This window comes from Gorilla gorilla, chromosome 8 (assembly GCF_029281585.2).
Source record: "Gorilla gorilla gorilla isolate KB3781 chromosome 8, NHGRI_mGorGor1-v2.1_pri, whole genome shotgun sequence".
In the NCBI taxonomy this organism is placed as follows: Eukaryota; Metazoa; Chordata; class Mammalia; order Primates; family Hominidae; genus Gorilla; species Gorilla gorilla.
In genome coordinates this window covers 108664875-108685718 of record NC_073232.2, presented here as the reverse complement: position 1 = coordinate 108685718, position 20844 = coordinate 108664875, and the positions used below count along the sequence as shown (strand labels likewise).

At 47.2% G+C, this 20844-nt stretch overlaps 1 protein-coding gene across 1 annotated transcript in view; it reads left to right on the top strand.

The window, feature by feature from the left end:
- TLL2 (tolloid like 2) overlaps window positions 1–20844 on the top strand; it is a 150515-nt gene that overhangs the window by 98153 nt on the left and 31518 nt on the right. Inside the window, exons 8-11 of the mRNA XM_031015399.3 lie at window positions 3703–3827; window positions 6535–6650; window positions 11682–11784; window positions 19690–19806. Of these exons, the coding sequence (XP_030871259.3) occupies window positions 3703–3827; window positions 6535–6650; window positions 11682–11784; window positions 19690–19806 (461 nt within the window). The remainder of the gene's footprint in view (window positions 1–3702; window positions 3828–6534; window positions 6651–11681; window positions 11785–19689; window positions 19807–20844) is intronic.

Genomic DNA, 20844 nt, shown 5'->3' with positions numbered 1-20844 from the left:
TAGTTTATTGCAGTTCTTCTCCCCTCCCCCTTGGTTGGACCCAGGCTGTGGGGAGCGGTCTCTTTGGAGGTTTTGCTGGGCAAAGATCCAGGAGATGAGGAGACAGTTCTCTTGTACAGGGGCCTCTTTGTTTCAGAACTCAGAGCTGACAGTTTTATTCCCTGAGGCATCTGCTGAACTCTGTCTTAGTTTAGCAGAATGTCAATGCTAAGAGTTGTCCTACATGAAAGAGTGAAGGAACGTCACCGCTGTGGTTTACACAGGGGACGGCTCTTGTAGTAAACAGCAGGAAGCTCTTGCTGGCAGCTTAGGATATGCAAGGGAGGACGTCCAGCACCAAAGAGCGGTCTGAGTGTGAGCCAATGTTGTTCCTGATGTTTTGGTTTTTGAAGTCTGCAATGTTCTTAGCTCTATAATTTAATGTATCATAAGGCCTACTGTTCCTTGGGCAGCAGGAAACACTGGCTGGAAGGAGGAGGATTCCCAGAGGTGAGCTCCTGGCCTGCCTCTCCATGACTAGCTCTGTGCCCTGGGAAAGTCACTTAAGCTCTGCAGGCTCAGTCTTCTCCCCTGTAGAGTGAGAGCTCTTGTGATAATGGCACCTGACTCCTAGGGTGTTATGAAGATGAAATGAGTTGGTGCAAGGAAAGTGCCCAGTGCAGGGCGTGGCACATCGGAAAGTCCTATGAATGATGAGTAAGTGCAAGAACATGGCCTCTATGCCCCAGGCCCACTGGCAAAGTCATCTACGTGATGTGGCCGGGTAGCGTGGGGTGCTTATAGACTGTGTGATCCTTATGCTTGTGCTGCAGAATTCCTTTCTGCAAGGGAACCAAGAAAATAATTACAAAAGGACACACCTTTCATTAGGGCAGAAGTGCCTGTTTTTGGAGTAGCTAATGATTGAATTTAGGATTTTCCGCAGAGTCATCACTTGTGGTTTAAAATGTGGTAAAGTCAGTGAGGGACGCCAAGGATTCCACTAAAGTTTCTCTACAGGAGTCCAGACTCGAAAATGAGGCTATGGGAGCTAGAGAAAGACAGGTCAAGGGTTACATGTTGGGTACAGAGATGCTGAACAGGAAATCAGCAGATGATCTGTACTCCCACAGGCTAAGGTTGGAAAGTGAGCTTGAAATCTGATTTAGAAAAAAAAAGTCTGCACAAAAACAAAAAGATAACAAAGTGATGTAACCAGGAAGAACCAGGGATAATAGGTATTTTCTAATGTAGTGCAGAATTTAGGGAAATAGAAACAGTGCTTGAAAGAGACAGAGAGAGAGAGAGAGAAAGAGAGAGAGCGAGCATGCACAGCTAATAGCTAGGTGACATATGTACATTTTCGCTTCCATTTTGGATGTAAATAACTATTTTGCAAAGTTTTTAAAAGATAGTGCTTTATCCTGATTGCATAATTTAATTCAAGAAGCATTTTTTGAGGTCTGCTGTGCTCTAGTTTCTAAGGACAGAGATAAAACACCCAGTCTCTCTGCTTGAGGAACTTACTTTTAGCAAAGAAGACAAATACCATCACTCCTTAAGAAAAACAATACAGTATGATAAGAAGAGACTACACAAATGATTAAGACCCAGAGCAGGGAATGATAAACTCCAGATGGGAGGAGTAGAAAAGGCTTGGGGAAGACTTTTAATAAAGACATCTGATGGGGTTTTGGAGAATGAATAGGAGTTTGCAAATAGACAAAAACACAGAGGGCATGGGCAGCCTAGGGAGCGGATAGCATGTGCAAGGGCATATTTGGGGCCTACAAGGAGTTTAGTGTTGCTTAAAATAATGACATATGCTTTATTCTTGTTAAGTATTCTTTTGGTTATGGGATTAAAGAGTCAGGCTGGAGAGGAAGGCAGAAGTCAGTGAGCAAACAGCCTAGAGATCCAAGTGGTGACTGGAAGTTGGTGAAGCGTTCTAAGCAAAGAAGGCACGTGCCTCCCCTTGCATTCTGGGATGATTCCATTGCAGCATTGTGGCCAAGGGGAGCAGTAGAGTAGAAGTGGCTGAGTCCACAGGCAGGGAGGCCAGTTAAGAAGCTACTGGAAAGAGTTCAAGAATAGGGTGTTGATCACTTAAGCTATGGCAATGGTCTGGGAACAAGGAGGAGGGTATGGGTTCAAGGGGTGCAAAAAAGGTATAGTGGACAGGACCTGGCTCCTGGTTTGGTAGGAGAGTATGAGGGAGAGGGAGGAACTGAGAATGCCCTCAGATTCAGGCGCAGGAGACAAGGATCATGGAGTGAGCAGGAGAAGGATGGAATTGTGATAAATTTGGTTTTGAGCATGTTGGATATAAGAGGCCCATAGGACAGCCCAGGGGAGGTGTTACGAGGCATCTGGGGCTCAGCAGAGGATCCTGGGCTGGAAACAGAGGATTAGCTGTGAGGCTGCAGATGATGGTTAAAAGCCGTAGGAGCAGATGGAACATGGAGAGAGAGGACAGAGGGAGAGAGCAGAAACCCAAGGGGCATCATTGAAGGGGAAGCAGAAGTGGTTCTTGTCTCACTGCTCAGAAAGAGCCGTGGCCTGGACCCAGGGAGAAGACAGTGAGGAGGGAGGAGGGCATCGGAGATCAGTGCTGGAGAGTGGGCAGATGGAGATTGGAAGCTGTCTATTGGCAGATGAGTGGTGACCATTGCTGATGGGGTCAGATCACAGTTGGATTGAGAAGTGAATCAGAGGTGAGCAGTTGGGGAATGGAGACAATACTTTCTAGAAACTTGGTTAAGAAGGGAAGGAAAAAAACAAGGGGGTGACTGGAGGAGACGCTGATTCAAGGAGAGGCCTAACATCCAGGAGAGGCCCCAGATAGAGGGTCTGGAAGCAGAAGAGGAGGCTCAGAGCTGGCAGCAGACAAGGCAGCAGGCGGGGTGTAAACCATGCCCACAACAGGGCCAGCGCTCAGCTGGCAACCTGATTTCCACTTGTCTAGTTTAGAAATGAAGCTGTCATTTTAGATTTCAGTCAAGTAGGAGTAGAATAAGATGTTAGAGATAGAAGGGGCTGCCATGACCATCTCAACAAATTTCTTATTGTTTAGTGGGGTAAACTGAGACTTAGAGAGGCTCAGAGAGGGGAAGGGTCTTGTCCAAGCACACGCAGGCCTAGTGTAGAAATCTCTAGTCCAGGGCTTTTTTCACTACTTCTTGTTCTCTGCATTTATCTCATTTTCCATCTGATTTCCCTCTTACCAGCAGGGCCTCCAAACTGGGACCACCAATTCATCAACCTGCACTTGCTGACCAGCCCCTGAGAGTCTCACATTGGACCAGTTCCCAGGCTCTCCCTGGGGTGGCTCCAGGACTTAACTACACACAGTACTTCCCAATGCACAGCTGCAGGGGGCGCCACTCACACCGTGGTCTCTCCGGGGTCTGGACCTGTCAGGGCTTCATGAAAATGCTCAGGACACATCCCTAAGGAAGCCCCTGGGCTACCGCACTAGGGCATATTTTTACACTTGGCAGAGTCATCTTCCCACTGGAAAGCGAGTAGGCAGCTGATGAGATGGAATGTGAAAATGCTAGCATGAGCGAAGGAAACCTCTTCAGTCATGCCAGCCTGGGAGAGGCAGGCCAGGGGGCAGGAATGTTGATGGGGTTATGGGCAAGGGAATGAAGCCTAGAAATCCCAGCACAGACAGCCTGATGGCCTTGACTTTTCTTTTTCTGTCTTTTTTCCTTCCTGTAGAGGAGTTTTCTTAGACACCATCCTTCCCCGTCAAGATGACAATGGCGTCAGGCCAACCATTGGCCAGCGCGTGCGGCTCAGTCAGGGAGACATAGCTCAAGCCCGGAAGCTGTACAAATGCCCAGGTAACTATGAGCCGTGGGGACTGCCAGCACCTCCCTAGCATCTCCAAAGCACAGTCCCTATGCTGGGAAAACAACTTGGGGGACCTAAAGGGACTATTCGTTGGCAGCTTTAATTTCTGGTGTCCTTCTGGTAGGAGGTGCTAGGCAGTATAGAAAGGTGAAATGGTGACGTGGTGGCAGGCAGTGAAGAGAATAATAGGTCTTAGAGTCCATTGGCAATTTCATGAGAGGCTTCAGACTTCTCTGGCAAAGGCTTTGTGTCCAGAAGGGGAAGAAGGCATAACAGAACAACAGTAAATAGGGGTGTACTGCAGTGTGTGCCCCATAACAGTAAGAGCACCTCTCCTTTCTCTGGGACTAGGGGATGTGGGTTTGGAAAAACAAGAACCAAGCTGGATTTTGCAGGAAGACAAAGAGTGAGGGAGAATGATTTTGGGAGGATGGAAGTCAGTTTCCCAAATGCTACAAGGTGGAGGGAGTCTCAGTGCTATTAATGAGCTTGTTGCTTTGGTCTTGGGGCTTACCTGGCCATCCTAGGTGCTGGTCAGTGGCCAGGAGTCTGCCATTGAAGATGGGACAATACTGGGATTGGAGCAAATGCCTGTTCCCTGGCCCGTTTGGAAGCGTTCCTTCCCCTTGGATTTGTCCCGTTTGTCTTCCATCCCCTTGGCTTCAGCAGCATCATCATACACACACCGTCTGAGCTCTTCTAGACCCCTTTCAGCTCTTGAGCCTCAATGTAAAGCACTGGTGAGGGCAGCTGAGCTTTTACTACTGATGGGTCAGAATCCATTTCAGTGGTTTTAGGAGGATAGAAGGAAGTTCCATTACCAATAGCCTTTCCCAAACTTCCAAACCAGACACAGAGTTTGATCATGGGATGAAGTATTTGAAGTGAGGACCATCTTAGAAAATCTGGGCTGTCACATTACCTTACTAAGCAGGACCCGAGGGATGCAAAGGGCTGTGTGGGGCTTGCTTCCTCAAGAAACTTTAGAAAATATGTCCGTCCAGCTATTAGTCATCTGGGGGAGTGTTAGGGCTGAAATACAGGACACACATATCATATAACCTTACTGAATTGAACGGGAAACCTTATAGCATACCCTGGGAAATGCCATCGTATTTATTCAGTTGTAACATTTATGCTGCTCACTTCCCAAAAGGATTCACAGCAAAATATCGTGGAGCCACACAGTAATGTATCTGTTCTTGCAGAATGTTGATGATTATTCTAAAATAATTTCCATGGAACCCTTGGGGGTGTTGACTGCCAGGCATAATCCTCATGATGCCTGGCAGTTGTTCAGTAATGTGATATTGAAGCCCCGACATCCAGGATTTCCTGAGGCCGATAATGGGCAGTTCTCCACATATCCCTTCCTGCAGCTCCAAAAAATATGGAGCTTCCAGTAGTTCCGAGCAGTAACTGAAAGCTCAGTCAGTCGCCGTGCAGAGGTTGAACTGCATGTAAGGAAAAGATGCCTAAGGATGCTGGATCTCCACATGTTAGGGTTGGCCACATAAGAGGAGGGGCTCTCAGCAAACCAGTGTCTTTGTCTTTGAAGTCTGAATCCCCAGGCATTAGAGAAGTACAAAACCTGTAGTTTCCAAGGATCCATACAGGTACCCTTCATTCGTGAGGACAAATTAGGGGAAATACTTTTCACATACATAAAGACTAGGTTCTAGACTCATAACCAACCCTCAAACATTCAAGGGCAGAATAGCCTGCTATAGAAGATTCCAGCTCCCTGTGCCTCTGCATTTTTTTGTTTTCTTGACTGCTTGATAGTTCTTTCAGAAGTGAGTAGCAGAAAAAGAAGAGGAAAGTTTTAAACTAACAGCTGAAATAAGTTTCAAAGCATTTTTTTCTTTTTGTCTTACCTACTTCCACTTTTTTTTTTTTTTTTTTTTTTTTTTTGGGACAGAGTCTCACTCTGTCACCCAGACTGGAGACTGGAGTGCAGTGGCACAATCTCGGCTCACTGCACTCTCCACCTCCCAGCCTCCCAGGCTCAAGCGATTCTTCTGCCTCAGCCTCCCAAGTAGCTGGGATTACAGGTGCACGCCACTACCACCCAGCTAATTTTTGTATTTTTAGTAGAGATGGGGTTTCCCCATGTTGGCCAGGCTGGTCTCGAACTCCTGACCTCAAATGATCCACCCGCCTTGGCCTCCCAAAGTGCTGAGATTACAGGCGTGAGCCACCACGCCTGGCCTCTACTTGCATTTTCATGTTCTCTCTGCCACCGATATTATTATTAGCAATAATGATGGCATTATATATGAAGCACTCACTACGTGCCAAGCACTGAGCTGATCCATTTCATGTAATGCACACGATTTCACTAACCCTCTCAGGTAGGTCCTGCCCATCTTACAGATAAGAAAACTAAGGTCCAGCAAGTCTAGGAAACTTGCCCAAGCCACACAGCTGGCCAGAGAGCTAAGATTCATGACCTCCAGGCCATGCTCAGTCCTGAGAGCCTCAGAAGAAATTCCTGGGCGTTCCTTTTTGAGTCCTAGGTCCTACTTGTGCTTTTGTTAGCCAGAAAACATCAATCTGCTTGCTACACTTCTCACCAACTTGTTCCGAGGGCTTTGGCTGGCAAAGGGGTATGTTTGCTCCGCCGCCCCGTGAGGGAGCTGCTTGGGCGGGGAGAGGTGCATATGCCACATCACAGTTGTGATTTTGCTTGTGCAGCGTGTGGGGAGACCCTGCAGGACACAACGGGAAACTTTTCTGCACCTGGTTTCCCAAATGGGTACCCATCTTACTCCCACTGCGTCTGGAGGATCTCGGTCACCCCAGGGGAAAAGGTAGGTGGGAAGCCCCCTTGGCAAATGGGACGGCACTCCTTGAGTTGGGTGAGGTGGGAGGAGTTCTTATTGTTAATAGTAAAAATAACAGCTGTTCGGTTATAAGCACCCACTGTATGCCAGGCATGGTGCTGTTTGCTGTACGTTCATTATTTCTGGACTTCTCAACCAGTCTCACCCATACAAATGAAGGCTGGCATGTACTAAATATCCGCTGAGTTATAAATCAAGCTCACAGTTCCTTCCAACCTTAATAAATACACTATTACAATATCCTAGAATTTAGAATTCTGTGACACCTCGGATTGCTGCTCTGGAAGATGGTGACACGGGGAGCCAGCCCACAGCTGGCTGTTCTTCCCCCCAGCCTCCGTCTCAGCATTTGGGGCTTAAAGAACATCCCTGTTGACACCCCAGCCCACTTCCCTAAGTATCTTACACTCCTCTTTTGCAAACAGCCACTCCTTGGCTGCCCCTCCAGCGGGATGGACTGGCCAGGCATGCAGTCTATACTCAAGAAGATGGATCCAGGGCAGAGGCCCTTGCATGTCCTGGCAATGGGCTCAGAGCTGTGTGGACAGGGAATTCCTGGATTTCTGGAGTGTGGCGTAGGACCTGGGCAAGCTCTGGGTGGACACATCCCTTTAGTCTTGAAGATTCCGTGACCCCCTAGAGCTGAGCCCAGGGCAAGGATCTCTTTCACTCTGGTCCAAGGGTGGTATGTTTTCAACCCTACTGCAAGGCACGTACTGTTATATCCATTATCTGGATAAGGAATTTGAGGCTTGAACATTAAGGAAAGTGCCAAAAGTCAAGGTAAGATATAGAACTAGAAACTGAGAACTGAGGTTTTGCTCTCCAAAGCTTATCTTTTTGCTACATGTCTCTACAAATCTGAGTGTTCTTCAAGTTGTCTCAGACTAGATGCAACTATCTTAAAGAAACCCTGTTCCCTAGGTCTAGGTTAGGGGATACCCCCAGTGTCCCCAGAGCTCTCTATAATTATACCTGTTATAGCGTGGCTCACGGTATAGTCACTACTGGTTTATTTGACCCCCTTCTAAATCTTAAGCTCATTAAGGTTGGAGATCGTTCAGCCCCGGGGCCCCAGCACTCCACACAGTCTGTGGCACAGAATGGGCACCTGACAAGTATTTGTTGAATGGATATGTGGATGGATGAGGGGCTGAGTGAAAAACCTGCAGCTAGGGGTGGCAGTGGGGTGTGATGGAATTTTTCAGGCACCTGTAGCCAACCTTCAGGTATTTCTAATTTATAACTTTTTAAAATGTCCATCTAAATGTCAAGTTAAGCATAGTGTGCTAACTAGAGACAAATGACTAGGAACCATTGTGAGCATTTTCTGTAGACTGGATACTATCCTTAGCATATCATGTGGATCATCTAATTTAGTCCTCACATCAACTTTGTGAAATAGGTGCTGTTGCCATACTTATTTACAGGTAAGGAATTGGACTTGCCCAAGGCTTCTAAGTTTGTTGCAGAGTTGGGATTTGAACCCAGGCAATTGGACTCTGACAGCCTGAATGCTTGACCATCATCTTATATTATTACACAAAGGGGCCAGGCTAGTAGATAGACATTTGAACGTGCATTTATATACATACATGAATGCACATGTGTGGGCACACATGTATACATCCTTCCTTTGGCTCTAAGCATTTAAGACATTAAGTATGGCTGTCATCTTGTATCTGAGACCCCAGATCTGTCTGCCTTGGGTAGATGTGAAATCCATGTGCCTGCTGGAGGCTAACAGGAGGGAGGCAGAAAGGGGGAAGAGGAAGAGGTCTGGTAATTTCTAAATTATTGAATTGCTCTGCACAGCAGAGGGTGTGATATGTTTGAACTGTGTAAACTTCATCAAGCCTTAATTATTAGTGCTAACTGGGGACAGAGAGAATATACATCATTGAAATTTCTGCACCAATTATTTCCATTTCTGCTTCACCCAGCTTTCCCCAGAGCTGCAAGTAATTAGCAAACTTGATTGATTCGAGTATCACCTCTTGTTCACCACCTCTTTCCCCTATGGTCTTTATGGTTCACTAACATACTTAAAATAATTAGCCTGAATAATTATCCCATTCATTCAGATCATGAATGTGTTACCAAGGAAGTTGTACTAACATTTCGTTTCTGTGATTTTAAAAAAGCAAAGGCTAAAGAATTATTGTGCAACCAGCTTACAGGTGTTACTAAGCTCTACCACCTGAATATGAGCACAGTGTGGGATAGGACAGAAATCTAAGGCACACCCCTGTCTTAAGACTGAGTGTTTATTTTGGGTCCCCCTCCCCCCACTCCCAGGGAATCTGATTTAATGGAAGGAAGGGTGTTTGCTTGCTACGAGCTTTTTTCAAAGCTTCAAAGTTGATTTTAATGTGCAAGTAGGGTCGAAAAACACAGTCTAGTTTGAAAGAGGAGTGACAGCGTGCGCACACACATGCACACACACTCACACATGCACACACGTGTGCACACACAGGCATGCACATGCTCACACATGCATGCACCCACGCGCGCGCACACACACACACAATGACAGAAGGTGAGCTGACCTGTTTTTTCCTGGCACTGACTCTTCGTTTCCTAGGAGATCGCAGGGCTTTGTGGAAGATGTGATTTGTCCTGAGACGAAACATTGGGTGGGATGGGCCCAAGGGAAGGGATGGGCAGTCAACACTAATCAAGATGGGCAGCTTGCGAGGTGTGGTTAGTGTTAGTTGTGGTATGCTAAGTGTACACTCAATGTGGACTACCTGGTATTTTAAGTTGCTATTTATCGAGTGCCTATGGTGTGCCAGGCATAGCAATATACACTCTATATATGGTTTCTCGCACTGTCCCCTCAATAGCACAGTGATGTGTGTATTGTGTTACAGATGAGGAAACTAGAGGGCAAGTATTTCCCCAAGACTCCAGAGCTAGTAGATGGAGCTGAGAAGCAAATCCAGATCTAGGTAGATCTAAAGACACCGGCTCTAGAATCATTATAAAACAGAGGGTCGGGCGTTCCAAAGAGGCAAAGATCAATCGTGTTCATCAGGGCAATCAGACACAGGCTCGAGGAGGGGGACACTTGAGCAGGCCTGGGAAGGGTTTCTCTGACATGGGACTGTCAGGGAACACTGGGAAACAGGTTGCACAGGACAGGCTCTGGGGGTGTGGAAAGTAAGCAGAATTTAATTCATGAGATGGGGCCACAGAGAGCCACTGAGGTTTCCTGAGGGGTTTGGTCAACATGATATATGAGTGGAAGATTGGGAGGGGTCTGGTAAACATGAGATATGAGTGGAAGATTGATCTAGAAGCCCCAGTGTGTAGAAAAAATGGGGCCACAGCAGGGAGGAGTCCAGGAATCGTGTGGGAGCAATCCAGGAGGGGGTGAGGCAGGAGGAGCGAGATGGGGTTAGAGGGGAGGGATGCGGATATCTTAAAAAGAGCTGCAGCATGGATGCTGAACAGATATGGGGGATCAACAGTAAGGATGAAGGAAAGATAATACCAAAGCTTGGCTCCTTGACCGTCGGGGCAATGGCATCTCCTACAGTGGAGGAGGCTGGAAAGGAAATGCTTTGTTTGGAGGTGCTCTCACCTAGTAGGGAGCCGGAAGGGCAGAGGAGCAAGAGCAGTGGGGAGAAGATAGGCCACTGTGGTGAAAACCAGAAAGGATAAGCTCTGGGCAGAGGGGTCATGGGGCACAAGGCCAAATAACAGTCCTTTAGATTTGGTGGGGAGGGAATGGGAACCTTTGAGGAAGCCTTCCAGCCTAAGGGTTTACTTAGAGCTAGAGGGCCCCTGGGGCTGTTTGAATATAAAGAAGTGGCTAGTGGAGGGGCAGTGAGTGGAGATGCTGGAGAGAGAGGAACTGCTGAGAGCAAAGTCCTCCGGGGTTGGAAAACGAATAGAGTCAGGGGTGCAGGGGCTGGGTCAGGGCTGGAGATGAGGAAGAGTGGAGACGTGATGGAGCAGGTGTGTGGGGCATGAGGAAAGGTGAGCCTGGGCCAGACAAGCCACTGCGCCTCAGGACAGTGGGAGGAGCCACAGGCACCTGGTTTAGTGGAACTTGCATGGGGGTGAAAGGCCAGGGGAAATCTGAACTCTGCTCTGGGCCATCTGCCAGGGGAGCCCCGACCTGGTGGGCTGCAGGGGGACCAGAGCCAGTTCACAGGTACAGCACCTGTGTGCTGAGGCCCAGCCCCTGGGACCACCCAGCCCTCTCCTTCCCCCTACTAAGTAGTCACCTATTTGGCCATGGGAGCATCCACTACCTGACCTCAGGGATGTCCAGACAGGGCTGCCAAGATGCTCCTCATGACAATCTCTCTCTTTTCAGTGTTTATACCATAGTGTTCTCATTGGCTTGGCCCATCTGCCTTTCCCCGCTTCTCTGGGCTCCCCAAAGTCAAAGGACCCTGTCTTACTGATCTTTCTATCTCAATTGGCCAGCACAGGCTGACACTCAGAAGGTGGTCAACAAACAATGGTGGAGTGAATGAAAGAATGGACTAAGTAGGAAGGTCATTAGACACCACACCTCAGGAGAGTGAGGTCATGGCTGAGGGGAGGTTGATCGCAGAGGTGTTCAGATGCACTTGGGCTAACCCCAGACCCTTTGGAATGATTGATGATGTTATAAGATCTTCTTGTATCTCTGAACTTCGCTGACCCCTTACCTCCTTCCAAATCCTCCGTCTCCATGCGCCCTGGCCAGTCTTTTTAATGCATCTCGCTTTCTGTAAACCACCTAGTGACTTCAAAAGCTCAAGTGATTCCCCAGACAGAACCGAAGGACCCATCTCCTTCTGTTTACTCCCCATCCTGCTTAAGGTTTATTATTTAATGTCCTTAGGTTTCCTGTGAGCATGCTTTTGAGACAACACTCCTACTGTGGTCTGAGAGTTCTGCATGCTAAAGGGTAACGTGAGAACACCAGTATGCAAGATATATCTTCCCAAACTCCTCAGGCTTTGCTGCCAAAACTCACTTTATGGTAATTCTTTACAGATCGTATTAAACTTCACATCCATGGATTTGTTTAAAAGCCGACTGTGCTGGTATGATTACGTGGAGGTCCGGGATGGTTACTGGAGAAAAGCCCCCCTTTTGGGTAAGTTGACTTTAGACACCGTTAAGAGGTGAGTGATGGGATGTTCCCCGGGATGCTGTTAATGTCTGGCAGGTCCACCTTGACAGCGGTCACAGGAAACTCTCAAGGGCCTCTGTCATTGTAAAACTCTGAGCACTCCATTTGGCCACACATGTTAAAAGCTTTTAAAACTGCGAATACCCTTTGACCCAGCAATTCCACTTTTTGGAATTCATCCTAGGGAACTAATTAAGGAAGTGTGCAAAGCTCTAGCTACAGGGATGGTCACTGAAGCAGGAAAAATTGCAAGCAATTTAAATGTTCAACAGTAGGGTTTGGCTGAATAAATTATGATCCATCTTTTTAATGGAAAACTTCCCAGCCATTAAAAATGAAGTTGTAGTTGACTAGTGAAATGGAAAGGTGTTCATGGTACACTGTTACACACAAAAAAGTATGTGACAAAAATAGAATAAGCAGTAGGATTCCATTTTGATTAAAAAATACATTTATGTATTTTTTATATATATATATAATGCAGGCATTGCAAATGTAGATGGCTTCAAGGATAACATGTAAATGAAGGAGATGGGATTTGTGTAATAAAATAAGGAGTGGTGGGGGGAGTGTGGTGAACTGAACACCAAATATCCTGTCCAAAATTATTCAAACCAAAATGACTTAAAACATGTGTACAGGCTGAATTAACTAGAAGACACCACTTTGTGATCTGCAATATAAATCTCAAGTAAAATTATAAATATACATAAATAACACACTGGTTATTTCAGGGTGATAGAGTATTTTTTAAATGTATTCTGTTGTTCTTTGTTTAGCTATATTTTCCAGTTTTTCTATGATGAGCATGTATTGTTTTGGTGAGATGAACAGGGCGTGAACTCACCCATGGAAAGTTAGCTTAGAGCTTTGAGTGAGACACAGTGGGCAGGTGGTGTAACAAGAAAGTTTAGTTCACCCCAGAGATGAAGGGGTGGCCTGCCCCTCCACACCTGTGGGTATTTCTAGTCAGGTGGGACGAGAGACTGAGAAAAGAAATAAGACACAGAGACAAAGTATAGAGAAACAACAGTGGGCCCAGGGGACCGGCACTCAGCACACCAAGGACCTGCATCGGCACCGGTCTCTGAGTTCACTCAGTTTTTATTGATTATTATTTTCATTATTTCAGCAAAAGGAATGTAGTAGGAGAGCAGGGTGATAATAAGGAGAAGGTCAGCAAAAAACATGTAAGCAAAAGAATCTATGTCATAATTAAGTTCAAGGGAAGGTACTATGCCTGGATGTGCACATAGGCCAGATTTATGTTTCTCTCCACCCAAACATCTCAGTGGAGTAAAGAATAACAAGGCAGCATTGCTGCAAACATATCTTGCCTCCCACCACAGGGCAGTTTTTCTCCTATCTCAGAATTGAACAAATGTACAATCGGGTCTTATACCGAGACATTCAGTTCCCAGGGGCAGGCAGGGGACAGTGGTCTTCCTCTATCTCAACTGCAAGAGGCTTTCCTCTTTTACTAATCCACCTCAGCACAGACCCTTTACGGGTGTCGGGCTGGGGGACAGTCAGGTCTTTCTCATCCCACGAGGGCATATTTCAGACTATCACATGGGGAGACAATACCCCGCTTTCAAGGGCAGAGGTGCACTGTGCCCTTGGTTTATTGAGACTAGAGAATGGCGATGACTTTTACCAAGTATACTGCTTGTAAACATTTTGTTAACAAGGCACGTCCTGCGCAGCCCTAGATCCCTTAAACCTCAATTTCACACAACACATGTTTTTGTGAGCTCCAGGTTGGGTCAAAGTGGCTGGGGCAAAGTGGCTGGGGCAGAGCTACAAATTAACAACATCTCAGCAAAGCAATTGTTTAAAGTACAGGTCTTTTCCAAAATGGAGTCTCTTATGTCTTCCCTTTCTACATAGACACAGTAACAGTCTGATCTCTCTTTCTTTTCCCTACATCTCTCGTGGATGACAGGGGAGGTTAGCCTTGCCTGGAGGACCAATGGCTGTAGTGTCTTGGGAGTAGACACTAGGACTCATTCAGCCCAGGAATGGCAGCCGTGGTGGAGCTGGTGAGAGAGGCAGAAGTGACCAGGAGCCAGATGGGAGGGTCTCAGCTGACAGTGCATTGTCCTCACTCGTAGAGGGGTCTGTAGGGTGGGCTCTGGCTTGGACAAGTCTAAGCGCTCAGTGAGGACTTTGTCCCTGGCACATATTCATGTGAGCAGAAAGCCCAACTTGTTATGCTGCAACTGGCGAGCCTGAGAGTGAGCTGGTATCGGGTGGTTGGCCAAGATGGAGATAGGAAAGAAGGGAGAGGGCTAAGCTGTGGGGTGTCACTGCTAGACCGAGCCCTGACTTCATGCCAGATTCTGGGGAGCCAAGGCTGAGGTAGGTCAGAAGAGGCTGGACAGAGGGGTTGGCTGGACTCAAGGTAGCCTGGCAGACATTAATCTTTCATATGACTGAGGGGTCCCAGGCTGCCACCATTAGGAGAAGTCAGTCAGGTAGTCAGCTGTCCAGGTTGACAAGCGAAGAAAGTGATCCCCAGGCCAAGCATGGACAGGAGCACGTCTACTGCAGGACAAGTGGAGTCCGCCCCACAGTGGCAGGGCGGAGGATGCCTGCCTGGATTTCTGTTTCCTGCCTACTATGAGCAGGCATGGCGCTCTCTAGCAGCCAGAAGGAGGGTCTGGCTTTACAGGTAGCACTGTTTGCTTGTGGCAAAAGACAGAGGGCTGGATTCCCAGTAGCAGAGGTTCCCAAACCTGGCTGGACATCAGAACCTCCTGGGAAGATTTCTATGAATACAGATTCCTGGGAGACCGTGAATTGGAATCCCCACAAATTGGGTCAGAGAATGATCCTATTTACCTTTATATAAAAGGGCATGTGCCCAAATCTAGTACCACAAATGTAGAAAGGACCACAAATATGCCCATCTAACTGCTGAAGGTGATTACCTCTGAGGAAGGAAGCGCGGAGGTGGTGGGCAGCTTCAAATTTTGTTTTGTATACTTCTCCATTGTTTGAATCTTTTGTAAGAACACATTGAGGTGTCATTCTATAATGAAATAATAAAAAGAGCTATGTGGGAGGAGTTTCGTGAGAACATCGGATCACAGACCCTGCAACCTGGCAGAGACATTACAGTCACTTAATCCCACACTTTTATGAGAAAACCAAGCTCCCCAAGTGTGGACTAACTCAAAGGCCACACAGTTAGTGGCTGAGATCAGACCAGAATTCTGATGTCCTGGTGAAGGGGAGAGGTGACTGCTGAACCCAAGAGGTGCCAGATAAAATACGTTATTTGTTGTTTATCCGAAATTCAAATGTACTGGGCTTCCTTGAGTTTTGTTTGCTAAATCTGGCAACTCTCTACCCCCACCTCCCAGGAATGGGATAGATTTAAAGGCTTAAGAGGAGGAAGCCGTCTGTTTCTGAAGTTCCCCAGAGAGGGCCAAGGCACGTTCCTGAGAATGGGCACAGGCAGAGAGGTTTCCAGGAGTTCCTTTTTCTTGAACTTGAAACAAGATTTTCTCATTATAGATCCTGGTATTTCTGGCTACATTTCATTAATGAATTGGGACTTTTGCCGTTTGTTGGTGGTGGTGATGGTTTTTGTTTTGTTTCGTTTTTTGTTTTGAGGTTTTTTTTTTTTGGCTCATATTTTACCCACTTTTACTGTGTGTGTGTGTGCGTGTGTGTGTGTGTGTGTGTGTAGAGTGCCAGCGCCTGTAACCGTCATTCTTCATTTGCAGTTCTCCTTTGCCAACTATTTGGCCTGCTCTGATGTTTCCAAATGCAGTTGTTAGTGAACTTTTGTGTTTGGAACAAGTGCATTGTGTCGGCCGAGCTGGTCCCTGGGAGGGGTCAGTGCCATGAAATCTGCTGGGAGGAGGCAGGTCAATGCCCCTTTGGCAGGAGGGAGAGCGGATTAGGGTGGATTGTGAAAGTATGCATCTTGCTCTGAAAACTGTGCATCGCATTTTTTCCCAGGGCAGTGTGTGAAAATCCAGGCATAATGGACCCATAACTTTTTATGAATGAACCCTTTATGACTCCCCATGGAGCCCACTTGTAGTGTCCTCATCTGCATTTCCTCTTCTTGATATCCTTATTAAACTCCTCCTCTAAATCCAGGAACCGGATTTCAGTGCAGGAATCTGACACCTTTTCTCTAGTCCAGTTTCTCTCCAGCCTGCTTAGTCTCCTTGGAAGGAGGCTATTTTTCGACACCCAGGTTTTCACATAGTGATTAAAGGGAAAAGTCGATTGAGAACATTTCATGGCTGGTTAAAGATATCAAATTGGTTTGTCAGTTTTGGGGGTCACTTATGATATTGCACCTAAAGAGGGGAGGAAGTTGGCTGCAGAGAGAGCTCATCCAGTGATCTTAAATTCTGTCCTGTAAATTGGATTCCCTCCCTTATTTCTGCTAGAGGAATTACTCTAACAATGCACTTTTGTATGCAGAACTGTCTTTGGGCATTCTGTATCACCACAATGCACACAAAAGCCCTTTTTCCCTCTTTCCCTGAAATAGGGAGAGGGAAGTTCAGAAAGGCCAGGCTGGCCGATCAGTGTCGTGTGGCCCAGCTACTCAGGCTCCCTAGCCAGGGGGAGCCTCCCAAATGAGCAGAAATGATGCAGTGAGTCAAACAGCCAAGCCTGGCATTTCCACAGAATTGCTTTATGGTTTGAGGCTTTGATCTTCATTCCTACTTATCTGTTTCCAAACTGGGAAATGGGGATGACATCTACATTACTAGAGAGTAGATTTGATGTCTATCTATCCAAAATTGTACAATGTTCAGAACTCTGCCTCAGTCAGTGAAGTTTTTTTTTTTTTTGATGGTAGTAGTGGTGATGATGAAGAAGGTGATACTGAGGATGAAGGTCTCAGACTGCTCTGATTCAAATCCTGCTCTTACTTACAGCTTTGAGAGTTAAATTCTCTGACTCTCAGTTTTCTCGTCTGTGAAATGGGATTAATAATAGTACCTAATTCAGAGAGTATTGGGATGAAATGAGATAATCCATGTAAAGTGCTTGGGACAGTGTCTGGCATAGACATAGTCAATAAAAAAGGGACTTTTATTAGAACCATTATGGTGAAGATGAGAACACTGAGACATCAGTTAAGGGACAAAGTAGAGGATTCTAGTTAAGAGTGACAAGGTGATTTGGGGAGAGTGCTTAGGAATAATTTGTAATTTGTTCTACGAAGTCTAGTTTTGCCAAGGCAGTAAAATATACCTCAGGCTGCAATTCCTGCCTCCTGCCAAGTACTCAGCAGAGACAGGCTGTCTAATGGCCCTTGGGTGGTGCGTGGTTCATCTCATCTGCTTAGGTCCTTAGGAGACAAGGCAGTGAAAGTCTCCCTCTCTTTTGGAAACAAGCCTCAGTGGCTGTGACAGCTGGGTTTTAAAAGGAGAAACTTGGATTTGAAACTTGGGCTAGGCTAAGAAGGAATTCCTTTTGTGAACCGGCACTGTCTAATTGCTCCGTGTCCTCATTGGTAAGCAGTACTTCCCCAGGCTTGCCTGTCATTTTCCAAAAATCACTTGACACTAATTGGCCGTGCCAGAGAAACCATTACTGAAAATTTAGAGGCTTCTGGTGGATTTTTTCTTGCCAAATTCTTGGCAGGAGTTTCATCTCATCTCACTTAATATTAATCTCCCCAAATCCAAAAGGCTACAGGTGGTCAGAATTGGAAGGAAGCAGAGGAGATTAACAGCCTTTACCCCCATGTTTCCCCAAACCATGTACAACACAGCTGGCCCTTAGGAGATGCCTACAGTGGCCTTTACTCCTCCCCTAACCTCACCTGCTCATAGCCTCAAGTGGTTTGTCCACTGCCTAACATAGCACTGGCAGTAAGAGTACCCACGACATATCTGTGAATTGGACTTTAAAAAAAATTCAGATATAATTTCTGGACCATACAATTCACCATTTAAAGTATACCAGTCAATGGTTTTTAGCATGCTCAGAGTTGTGTCACCACAATCAATTTTAGAATATTTTCATCACAGCTGGGCGCGGTGGCTCATGCCTGTAAACCCAGCACTTTGGGAAGCTGAGGCGGGCAGATCATGAGGTCAGGAGATTGAGACCATCCTGGCTAACACGGTGAAACCCCATCTCTACTAAAAATATAAAAAATTAGCTGGGCGTGGTGGCACGCGCCTGTAGTCCCAGCTACTTGGGAGGGTGAGGCAGGAGAATCCCTTGAACCTGGGAGGCAGAGGCTGCAGTGAGCTGAGATCACGCCGTTGTGTTCCAGCCTGGGTGACAGAGCAAGACTCTGTCTCAAAAAAAAAAAAAAAAAAAAAAAAAGAATATTTTCATCACTCCAAAAGAAGACCCATACTCATTAGCAGCCACTTCCCATTCTCCATTGCCCCCCCAAAGCTAAATACATTCTCCGAGTGACTCATGCAATAGGTGCTTGGTAGAACCATGGTCTTCCAGTCCAAATAGACTGTGGCTGGCCTGTGTTCTGAACCATTATCTCCCACCTTGCCCTGGGCTGCCGTCCTGATGTGGCAGTAGGGATTAGGTGGCCAAGAATGACCAGGTACTGGGAAGACCAGGCCTCTGTGGAGGCTCCAGATTTCAGACCATGCACCCGAATGTCTAAGAAATACAAATGTATTTATTTTTTTTCTCAATAACAAAAGTTTGTCTGTGATGATCCCCCTTTCCATCAGGTAGTAGGGACTTGATTTTGGTCAATTTGTGTTTTCAGTTTTGGTCAATGTGTATGTCCTGGTTGGGGGCATAGTTTATGCCAAGGCATGGTGGTGGCGGGGGGCATCTATCCTGCCACCCTGACTGGCATTGCTGGGATGTTCTCATCCCTAACCAATGAGTCCTCTGTCCAGATACAGGCTACTGGGCTTCCTCCTTTTATCAACCCTAGGCCAGTTCAGAATGGTGCAGGTCTACATTCCCCTAGAAGCTTGGGAGACATTCTATGGCTCCCCTAATCCTCTCAGCTGTGGGAAAGTCACTTCCATCCCCCTCTTGGGCCTGGAATCATGTTGCTGCCATCCTGCCACACTTTGCCTGAAGAGCTCTGCATGCCTGTCTCATGGCCAAATGTCTGGACAATCACATAGACACTTCTATGCTGACCTTGGCGGGTGGGCACAACAGGGGAATCCGGGGTCTTGCTGCCACTCTGGACTCTGCCCAAGGACTGAGGACACAGTTTTCTGCTTCTCTTAGATTCTTAAACCTACCTGGAATCTCTTTCTTAAGGTGAGATGGGGAATGGGTCCTTTTAGGGGCTCCCTGCTGCTCTCCCACTAGTCCTGTCACTCCTCCATCCTAGGAACCCTCCTACGGCTACCAGGATGGGGGAAAATATGGTGCATCCTTCCAAATCTTTGCTATTGCAACTAGGCTTGTGAAATGTAAACGCCAAGATGGTTTTATTTCTTTGCTGTGTTTTCCCTGGCATCCCTTCCCAAGTCAAGGAAAGCAGATGTCTAATGCCCCCAAAAGGGAAGGGTATACATGCAACAGGAAATACCAGGAAAGGAAATCTGCTCTATTCTCTCACCATTCTTCCCCTGTCTCGCCTTCAGAGCCTCAGCAACACCCCTCGGCAGGGGAGAGGCTGCCTGGGCTCTTCTCTGGATACTTTGATGGGAATTTGGAATTCTCCTGAAGTCAGCCTGAAAAAGAATTAAGTCACACATTATTGTGTGACTCTTCCAATCCCATCTTTTGATCCTGTGTGTGCTACAGGATAAGTTGTCCCAGCCGGGGTTATTGCTCACTTCAAACCACGTGTGAAGAACCTCAGCTTCCTCCTAGCCTGAAGCCAGTGCCTTCTTGCTGTCCCCAGGGCTCCTAACTGCTTCTTTTTCCACTTTCCAGGCAGGTTTTGCGGCGATAAGATCCCGGAGCCCCTCGTCTCCACAGACAGCCGGCTCTGGGTGGAGTTCCGCAGCAGCAGCAACATCTTGGGCAAGGGCTTCTTTGCAGTGTACGAAGGTTTGTGCATGGTGAAAGCAGCTGCTCGGTGGCCCCTCATAAGCTCTGTCCTTCCCAGGCAGCCCACTGTCCCTCTCCCAGCCCAGACACTCCAGGCCAGATCCACAGGGGTGGGGGCAGCCACCACAGGGGGCAAGCTGAGGATTCCATAGCCCCTCCTGCAACATTCTGGAAGCAGAGGCCAGCTGTGCCCACTTCGGAAGTAGTGCCATCCTTCTGACGCCATCCCGCTCAACCCTCATTCCAGGCCAGCTGAGGAGTCGGCTTCCCCCATACAGGATGGTATTGGGGGGATCTAGAACCCTGTGGAAATGATAGCAGCCTCTGAATTGCTATGTGAGCCTAAGCAAAGAATCTGACCTCTCTAGGCCTCTGTTTGTTTCCTTTGTGAAAAGAAGACTTTGGGCAACATCAAGGAATTTCCAACTGCGTTTCTTAGAAGGGCCTCTGAGGCTACCCTGGTGGCTGAGTAGAGGGAACCAATAGGTCTGGGCTCTAGGCAGCTGCCACCAGGCGACGGTGCTTCTATTTCTTCTATGTCTTGAGCTTCTCTGGCTCATTCCCCACCCCACCGTACCCTCTGCCAAAAAAAAAAAAAAAGGGGGGTGGGGGGGGGAAACTACCAGAAAATTACCAAGGGTCCTTTGGCCTTACATTACCAAGGGTCCTTCGGCCTTAAATTATTACAATTTTAGAGAGGCCAAAGTTTTGTCTTTGTAAAATAAGTAATGTGCATGTGTGCGCATGTGTGCACGTGTGCGCGCACGGGTCCCTTCCTACCAGCGGTCCTGTACTCTCTACCTTGAATCACCTGGGGAACTTCACGGCTACGCAGCGCTCCCCCACACCCACTGGAATCAGAACCTCTGGGGGGTGTGGCCCCAGCTTCCACGGTTTGCAAACTCCCCCAGGCGATTTTGATGCACAGCGAAGGTAGAGAACCACAGCTTTATGTGGTTTTTTCTGTATATGAAAAAAATTCAGAGTCAAAGACAAATGCAATCGTGCCTTTCTGGAGGCCCGGTGTTTGTGGGCTGG